Below are 9,110 nucleotides of genomic sequence, written 5' to 3' on the forward strand. Positions count from 1 at the left end.
AGGATAACAACATCAAATATCTTACAATTCAACTTTTCAATAAAAAATTTGTATAAAGAGTATAAATATCTATGAGTATATGCATTTCCGCCTTCTTTCTCGTCTAGTTTATCTGAAAGCAGAAAGCAAGACATATCTCATTAATGAAAAACCAAACACATGTGCCCTAGGTACTATTTTTCTATTAAATGAAAATCAATCAGAATTGATCACAACTAATTAGTGTCATAGCTCTACCTGGGGTTTTTTAATGGACTGTTTAACTGTCGCGCCATCTTGTGGTGAAAATTGTGAATAACATTTTCAACTCAGCAGCAGCCACTAAGCAGTAAAACAAGGTTTGGGGATTCTGAGCAAGTGCACACGAAATGACCCAGACATACGAAAGCCCCAGACACAAAACAAACAACCATAAAGTGTAACACAAGGCAACCATATAGTGACTTGTTGTCGCACTTGGTTGAAAAATGCTCCCCGAGATGAAAAAGCCTATCTCAGTCAGAAATGTCTGGAACTATTACTGTTGCTGCGCCTTTCAACCGCTTTAAAACAAAATTTGAGTGGCTGTTTTTTTCGGGTTTGTGTGTGTGTGTTTGTTCGTTTTTTACTTGTTTTTTTATTATTAATTTATTATACCATATGCCAGCGGCGGTAGGCAGACCACGTAGACGTTTTCTGGAAATCCACGCGCTACAAGATGCGTTCATTTGCTGCCGTAGATGTAGGAACTACACTTTCTGTGAGATTACATTATATTACATTATAACCAATGTGTACTTTATCTAAGGATGTAAGGGTTTTCTACTTCGTTTATGTTACTTCTTGGACATATAGTTTCGATAACAGTACCAACTACCATTCCTATGTAGATGTGGGCTTGTGCGGTACTGAAGGTCATGAACGCAGCACGGGCCTCTACTGTTGAGATGGGGTACTGCAGCCGCGGCTCCGCGCTGGGACTGGTCCTTTTGCAGCCATTTTCTGTCCAACCAAACAGCCGTCTCAGGAAGGTAACCAACCAGGGCTTCATTGCAGGTTTGTTCCTGGCTCCGGCCAATGATTGCTAACCGATTTCTCGTTAGCTCGAATGGAAATGTCCGTCTCTGTCTGATTTTTTTATTTGTTGTCTGGGTGAATGAGGGCTGCTCATCAGGAAGTATCCAGCGGGTGAAAGTTTAAAAATGACTACTAAACATTTCGGCCCTGGTCACGTCTTGCTATGCTGTGCACCACAAAGAACAGGCCAAGGCGGACGCGAATTGCGTTGGATCTGCAGTGAGAATGTATTTAAGGGACACTCAGTGCCTGAATAGGGTTAACTACTCAAGGTAACAGTCCACTGGAAAGCTTCTCTTCATTACGTTAAAAGCACTGGTTTCCCCAATATTGGCGAGGCCACGGGCTAACCCCATCCCCGGGTTAACATTAGCTAACATTAGCTAAAAATGTCACAAATGATAACCGCTACTTACCACACGGTAGCCAAACACATGCCAGTGTATTTAGCATGTGGCTAACGTAAGCTGGCCTCACCGTTGGCTTACAGCTGTTTTACGTTTTCCCTTTCAGATAAATGCTAACAGTTCCAGTGGGTAGCTAGCTGTGTCATGCCAAGTTAAACATTTCTCAGTGCAAACACACAGGCCGATATAAAAGTGCGCACAGTATGAGGGAGCGCTGTTATTGTGGCATTCCTCCTTATACACGTCTGAGTACCGAAATACGCTACTTAACCAAGCTAGTCGTTAGTAGAAACTCAGGATGCAGATAAACCCTCTAAAACAAGCACCAAGACGCAATAGCAACAAACCCGCCAAGTCAGTCTGCTGGAAAACAAAAACACACGCATGTATCAGGATTGGGTGACAACACAAAACACGTTTGGCGCACTATTAACGGCCAGGTTACCTCCACCGAATAAGACCTACTGATATTTAGTGTACATTGAAATGTTGAATGACTTAGTATTACGCTATAAAAACATTGCGATGGCCTTCTCTCCCTGATAGATGCGATGTTATAATAAAGTAGCCTTTGCCTTTAGCTTACCAGTTGATTGAACAGCTGAATGACCTCGCTAATTAATACATAATAAAAGAAAAAAATAATTAAAGTGTCCTAACCTGCAACAATTAAAGCTAGCTGCCCCCTTATTTACAAAGAGTTGCTACAGTAACAGCTTCTTTTAGTTGGTATTATTTTTAATGCCCTTCCTGACACAAGCCCAAAGGGATTTGTGTCTCCTCCCGGGATCGAACCAGCGATCTTTCACTTGTTAGGTCAACCCTTGATGTGTGTTTCGCTGTTGATTGCAGGGTTTGACATATGGCCTAAAACATTATGATAAAAATGCTCAAATCAGTCAGCATTGATCATTATCATGATCCATTTAAAAATACTATTACTTTAAACTTTAAAGCTTCTGTGTTCATTTAAACAACACCTTACCCTACTCAATACAACAGTAGGTCTGCTACTGTCAAGCAAAAGATCAATAAATAAAATGGATAAATGGTTTGTTTAACAGGTCATAGCTGCACTTTCTTTTGTGCTCACCCATGTCAGACATATCTAGGTCAGTCTGAGTGTTGGAGTCACAGTGTAGCTACGGAGAAAAACAGCAAGCAGGCATTATTTATTCTGTTTCATAGCTCAGAGCATAGTAAAACAGCATGTGGCTGAATCCCAAAGGAAAACATCTTCTCCTTCCTAGAGGAGCATGCATGCTGGGACCCTTCTAAATAACTCAGATCATGCCTAAGGTGTGGCTCTAAGAAGCTGGCTACATTCAGGCTTCATAGGTTTACTGTAGTGCTACAGCTCCAAATAACTAAGCCAGCTGTGTGGTATTGCAGATGGACGGAGACAGCTCGACCACCGACGCCTCCCAGCTGGGCATCACTGGAGAGTACATGGCTTCCAGTCACTATGTTCTCCAGCCTCAGGAAGGTAAGGAAAAACAAAGTGTCAGTATAAAATCATCATCTTCATCGAAGTGCATTTTGGCTTTGTTCTTATAGCGCTGACTCTCTGTGTGTTTCATAGATGATGGAGATGAGAATCTGAATGACCATGAAGACGGCAGCAGTAAGGAGAACTACAGGGAACAGGACATATATCTTCCCATTGCTAATGTGGCTCGCATCATGAAGAATGCTGTTCCTCAGACTGGAAAGGTTTGTGAGGGATGAAAGGGAAGAGAAAGAAAACAGAAATAATAACGCCTTCACACAGTATGTTATTGAGCTCACAAAGAGATTCTTAACCTCCTCAGTTTCACTTTCATCCTGGCCACCTTTAAATAGCTTTCACTGTTACGATAAGCACCTCTTCTAGCTTTGCCTCAGCAAGAAGGGCCGTCTGGTGAGATGTCTCACTCATGCTACTTTGACAGCCATCGTTAGAGATGGGAGATCACTCTTTAATGTCATTGCACAGTCATACCTAGTACACTAGTGCTGTACAAGTCCTTCAGGGTGTGTGTGAATGTGTGTGTGAATGGGTGGATGACTGAAAGTAGTGTAAAGCGCTTTGGGGCCCATAGGGACTGAGTAAAGCACTATACACATACAGGCCATTTACCATTCAGGGAGGGAGAAGGATGTCCAGTGATTTTTGGGCCATATTAATGACCCTCTGAAGTGCTTCTTTGTGTGCCATGGTGCAGCTGGAGAACCACACACAGATGCAGGATGTCAGCACACTTTCAATGGTAGAAGACGACCAGCAGCTCCTTCAGGCCCATTTTTCTGAGGATTCTCAGAAAATGGAGATGCTGTTTTGCCTTCTTTACAACCACTGAGGTGTTTGAGCTCCACTGGAGGTCTGAGTCTATGTGCACACCCAGGAACTTGAAACTGGAGACCCTTTCCACACACTAACCATTCATGCTGATGCAGCTCAGACTTCCTCCTTCTAAAGTCGACTCTCAGCTCTTTTGTCTCGGTGGTATTGAGGTCCAGATTGTTGTCTACACACCAATCTGACAGCCTCTGAACCTCAGCTCTGTACGCCATCTCGTCGCCCCCAGAGAAGAGCCCCACTAAGATGGTATCATCTGGGTGGGTACTGACGCAGTCATGTGTGTACAGAGTGTACAGTGGGGGACTCGGTACACAGAGTTGTGGAGAGCCGGTGTTAAGGCTGAGGGCCCACTCTAACTCGCTGTACACGGTCTGACAGGAAGTCTCCGATCCAGCAGCAGGTGGTCGGAGGAAGTTCGATATCCAGCAGTTTAACTATTAGTCTGTCGGGGAGTATCGTATTAGAAGCAGAGCCAAAGTCAACAAAGAGCAGCCTGGCGTAACGGCCCTGTTGTTCCAGGTGGGAGATGGTGGTGTGTTGGTTGTAGCAATGGCATCTTCAGTTGATCTGTTAGCTCTGTATGTGGCAGGACATGATGTGATGTTGGACCAGTTTCTCGAAGCACTTCATTATAACAGGTGTTAGAGCAGCTGGGCGGCAGTCGTCGAGGCTGCTGAGGTTGGTACACTTTGGCAGTGAGACGATTGTGGCCGACTTTAGGCACCGCAGGATGCAGGACTGGGGCAGTGAAGCGTGAAGATCTTAGTGAAGACCCCCCGGCCTCTCTGATGCCTCTTTTCAGCTCATATCTGGCTGCACTGTACTGCTTGCTGTCACCAGACCTGAAGGCAGAGTCACGTTGCTTCAGCAGGACCTGGACCTCATTAGTCATCCAGGGTTTCTGGTTGGAATACACCCGGAGACGTTTGTCCACAGTGACGCTGTTGACAGAAGTTGATGTACGAGAGCACTGATGTGGGCTCTCGAGGTCCAGGTGTTCAAACACAGTCCAGTCTGTGTTTTCAAAGCAGTCCTGCAGCTGATGTGATGCATCTTCTGGACAGGTTTTCACAGTCTTTGTGGGGGGGGTCAGTGTATGCAGGGATCAGCAGCATGGACATGTGGTCTATGTTGGGATTTGTCACTGTATAAATAAAATTGAATGGAGCTGAATAGCGTTCGTTTGGATGTCTCACTATGGGAAATGGAGACTCCATTAATGCCAGACAAGCTTATCTCAAGCAATCACTGCAATAGCCAGCAGCTCACCTATCCACGCGAGGACCCAGTGCCAGCACTGCTTGAGCTACACCTGAAGTGGAGACGTCCAGCCTGTAAAACCAGACGAAGGTGAGAGGTGAAGACCAGCTCGCTGCTGCACAGATGTCCTGGATTGACACCCCTCTGAAAAGGGCTCAGGACACTGTCATATAGCAAGTTAAGCTATGCTTCAAAGTATATGAGGAGTACGCAGGGAGACACATCACATAGTGAGACGTGGAAACGAATGCTAAGAACTTTGGCCTGATGCAGTTTCCAAAGGCCAGCTTTGAATCGTCTGTAATGTCTGCGTCTCTTTTTTGCACAGATTGCAAAAGATGCCAAAGAGTGTGTGCAGGAGTGCGTGAGCGAGTTTATCAGCTTTATCACATCTGAGGCGAGTGAGCGTTGTCACCAGGAAAAGAGGAAGACCATCAATGGGGAGGACATCCTGTTTGCCATGTCCACGCTGGGCTTTGACATGTATGTGGATCCACTGAAGCTCTACCTGCAGAAGTTCAGAGAGGTGAGGCGCAGCTTCCCATTTATTTGGATATTTAAGTTGAGATTCTGAATATTGTCATGTTTCTGTGATTGCTCACTGCTCAAGTTTTGTGTTTCATTGTTAATACTGCTGTTTGATGGATCCAAACTCCTCAAATAACTCGAGAGCTATGAATGCAAGTAGCTTTGATGATCACATAGAGTTTTAGAACATGATACTGTTCTTATGCCCTTTTTATCTACCTGTGTGATTCACAACAGTCCAATTTATCAGGACCATAAGGCAGCTGTGTTCACAGGTGTCACCAGTACAGTCAGATTTTTATTTGCAGTCTAATTTGATTACTCAAAATCTGATTAATTAGCTTGAAAAATGTAAGTTTGCACAGCTACTTGGATTCCTCTGACCAGTACTGAAGTGGTGCAAGTGGAGGGATTGGGATAGATGCTGTTAAGCAATGAAAAATTGTAGAATGGAATTCTCAGTCGAATCAGGGAATCCATAAACTCCAACAAACCTTTTTTTTTCCAGAAAGCAACATAGTGCTAGTACCAGTAATGTTTGTGAATGAAGCCGTGGTCATTTCTGGAATGTGTGTGCTGATTAAAGCGTTTTCTCATGTAAGCTTATAGATGAGATATTATTTAGAAATTGGTAATTAAATCATGTTGTAGTTTCTTCTGGGTTCAATTCAATTCAATTGTATTTATATAGCGCCAAATCACAACAAAAGTCGCCTCAAGGCGCTTCATAGGTACAGAGAAAAACCCAACAATCATATGACCCCCTATGAGCAAGCACTTTGGCGACAGTGGGAAGGAAAAACTCCCTTCTTGCCATGTTAATTAGTTGATGTCGTTACTTGTAATTAGGGCTGCCACGATTTGTCGACTAGTCACGATTACGTCGACTATCAAAATCGTCGACGACTGATTTAATAGTCGACGCGTCGTTTGAAGCTTTGTAAGATCACAAAAGACGCAGGAGTAAGTGGCAGGATTTAAGAGTGTAATAACGGACTGAAACAGAAGATGGCAGCACTGCATGTACAAGGATGTCAGCTACCGTTAAACCCCGAAGAAGAAGAAGAAGCAGCTGTGTCCCAGAATTCATAGCGCGGCCCAGCGCAGTTTCCAACAATGGCAGCAGCTAGTTAGTTTTAATGTTACTCTTATTATTCTTTCTGGGTCACAAAATAAACGTTTAACATATTTTCAGGCGAGAATGTAGCTGTGTAAACCTCAAATATCTGCTCAGTTTATCAGGACACCACATATTTTCAAAAGCGCTCCGACGTTTTCGGAGACATCTGTTACCCACTAGCTCGTTAGCGAGCCGGGGGGCTAGGCTCACTAGCGCCGGGAGAACACCGGACTCCCCGCAAATCGTTTTCAAACCCACCGCCGTCTTTGGCTACTCAGGTTAAATATATATGAGTCACTTAGATAACTTAAAATGTTATTGTTTGGCTTTTTTTTTAGTATTTTATTTGTTCCTGAGTAAATCAGTTTGTCTGAGATTAAAGTTATAGTTTTTACACAGCTGAATAAACATCAAGCAGACAGCTGATTATCAGAAGTGTGAGATGCTCAGAATTTACTCCGGTGTCCCGTTATATTTTAGAAAGCAAGGAGTTTATTAAACTTCACCGAAACAATCTGCAAATTTCATTAAAATTTAATAAACTATCATCTTGTCTTTATTTTTAGTTAGCACCTGAAACACTTAAAGCTGTAAGCTAATGATAGTTATAAGAGCAGATTCTGCTGGTGCAATAAGCTGTAGTTTTACGTCCAATGGATGATGATCTGATTAGTCGACTAATCGCAAAAATAATCGGTGACTAGTCGACTATCAAAATAATCGTTTGTGGCAGCCCTACTTGTAATGACTGTTAAATACAGCGGTCCTGCTCGCTGATGATCAGATAATCAAACACACGAGTTTGGCAGCACCTGGCTGCTTCTACTCTTGTAAATGCTGCACGTGTAATTGGTGTTTCGTAGCACTGCACAGAATAACGTGAAAATGTTTTCTGCTGTCTTCCAGGCAATGAAGGGGGAGAAAGGAATGGCAGGTGTGACTGTGGGAGAAGGCCTTAGTGAGGACCTCTCAGAGGACAGCTTCAGTAAGTGAAACACAAGCAGCGTCCCCTCGTTAATGAACAGTCCTAATCAATTCCACTTCTTTTCTCATCAGCAAATCCACTGCCAGCTGGGATTATCACAGCAGATGGTCAGCAGCAGAACGTTATGGTGTACACCACATCATATCAACAGGTAAAAGAACATAAGTGCTGTGCTGTGCCTTTATCTTGCTACTAAGAGGAAACACATCAGTCATGTAGTTGGATTGTTTTATCCTAAGTTTGGAAAACTCTTTGCAGTCAGCTCGACAGAAAATTGTGTAATAAAAGCAGAAGCTAAACCTGATGACAGGTTTCTTTGGCTAACTCTGCACAGATGTGCCTGAATACATTTTACTGTGTGGACACAGCCGAGTACTCGTTATAGTTTGTATATTGACTCATGGTCTGTAATTCGTATTCTTCATCTTGTGATTGTTTTTCGTGAAAAGTGGAATTTTGTTGGTGATGCTCGCTTCTCTTTGTTCCAGATTCCCACTGTACAGCAGATCCAGTTTTCATGACGAGGCTCCATCACTCCCAGCCTGAACGCCGCGGCTCCGTGCACACTCTCCGATCACCGATGACATCTGGCCCGGCCGACGGGTGAAGGTTATCAGAGAGAGAGCAGGGGGTGTTGCAGAATCCCTCATGTACAGAGAAGCCACTGCCTGTTTAGTAGAAAGTGTAGTTTCTAGTTGCAGTGTTCCAGATGTTTTGGAGCTTCCAGAGCAGCTGGGAAATTCAAGGCTTTATTTTAAAGGCTAGTCTTCGTACATGATTTAGTGATGAATTCCTGTTTGTGCTTTCGTGTTAATGTGTTTGCTTTTATGCCTTTTTTTCCTTCCTCTTCTCTGGGGTAGGGCTGGGTTGGACGGGGTTATAAAGGGAAATGTTGCATTGGATGCTTTTTTTTTCATGTCTTCTCTGTTTGAATCAAGAGGAGCCGTCTCACTAGATTATGCAGCTCTTTTGTAAGTTGACAGTTTACCATGTGCTTTAATGTCCTAAAAATCCTTTGAATAAAATTTGAAAAGTCTCCTCTCTGTGTTTCCCCCGGTCCCAGTGCCAAACCCACACGTCTTAGTCTGAGTCTCAGTGTGTGTTACTTCCTGCTTTATTTTGATAGTCTCCTGTCATGTATGTTATGTTCAGTTTTGTGTGTGTCCTCATCTCCTGCTGTGTATACATTGTCTGCGCCTCTCTCTGCTCTGTGTTACGTCCCCTCTAGCTGTGTGTTCTCCATAGTTCCTAGTTTGAATATATAAACATAATGATGTATCAATCGCAGAATACCCATATGAGGTCCTGTATGATATACATGCACACACCTCTAACTAACCAGCCTCTCTGAGGCTGATTTAAGGCTCATGTTATTATTGGGCGATAACATGTCAAAATGCTCCCTGACAGCTG

The 9,110-nt window shown here is 43.5% G+C and overlaps 1 protein-coding gene across 2 annotated transcripts; it reads left to right on the top strand.

Annotated features, from left to right (window-relative positions):
* Positions 1 to 917: 917 nt before the first annotated feature.
* Positions 918 to 8,740, top strand: nfyba (nuclear transcription factor Y, beta a). Of its 2 annotated transcripts, none has more exons than XM_080888060.1 (7): positions 918 to 1,035; positions 2,856 to 2,949; positions 3,046 to 3,176; positions 5,393 to 5,590; positions 7,619 to 7,697; positions 7,769 to 7,848; positions 8,186 to 8,740. In XM_080888060.1, the coding sequence occupies exons 2-7, from the start codon at positions 2,856 to 2,858 to the stop codon at positions 8,216 to 8,218; spliced, it is 615 nt and encodes a 204-aa protein (XP_080744186.1). In that variant the 5' UTR covers positions 918 to 1,035; the 3' UTR covers positions 8,219 to 8,740. The 2 variants fall into 2 exon arrangements, with proteins under 2 accessions (XP_080744186.1, XP_080744187.1); XM_080888061.1 differs by lacking the exon at positions 918 to 1,035 and adding an exon at positions 1,189 to 1,328.
* The last annotated feature ends 370 nt before the right edge of the window (positions 8,741 to 9,110 follow it).

The sequence above is a fragment of the Rhamphochromis sp. 'chilingali' genome, assembly GCF_963969265.1.
Source record: "Rhamphochromis sp. 'chilingali' genome assembly, chromosome: 7".
Taxonomy (NCBI): domain Eukaryota; kingdom Metazoa; phylum Chordata; class Actinopteri; order Cichliformes; family Cichlidae; genus Rhamphochromis; species Rhamphochromis sp. 'chilingali'.

What these genes read in the sequence shown, in the direction of transcription:
- nfyba (XM_080888060.1), top strand. Translation starts at nt 2,856, where the DNA reads ATGGACGGAGACAGCTCGACCACCGACGCCTCCCAGCTGGGCATCACT. An exon ending in TGTTCTCCAGCCTCAGGAAG is followed by an intron (nt 2,950 to 3,045) that starts GTAAGGAAAAAC and finishes TGTGTTTCATAG; the next exon opens with ATGATGGAGATGAGAATCTG. An exon ending in ACACCACATCATATCAACAG is followed by an intron (nt 7,849 to 8,185) that starts GTAAAAGAACAT and finishes TCTTTGTTCCAG; the next exon opens with ATTCCCACTGTACAGCAGAT.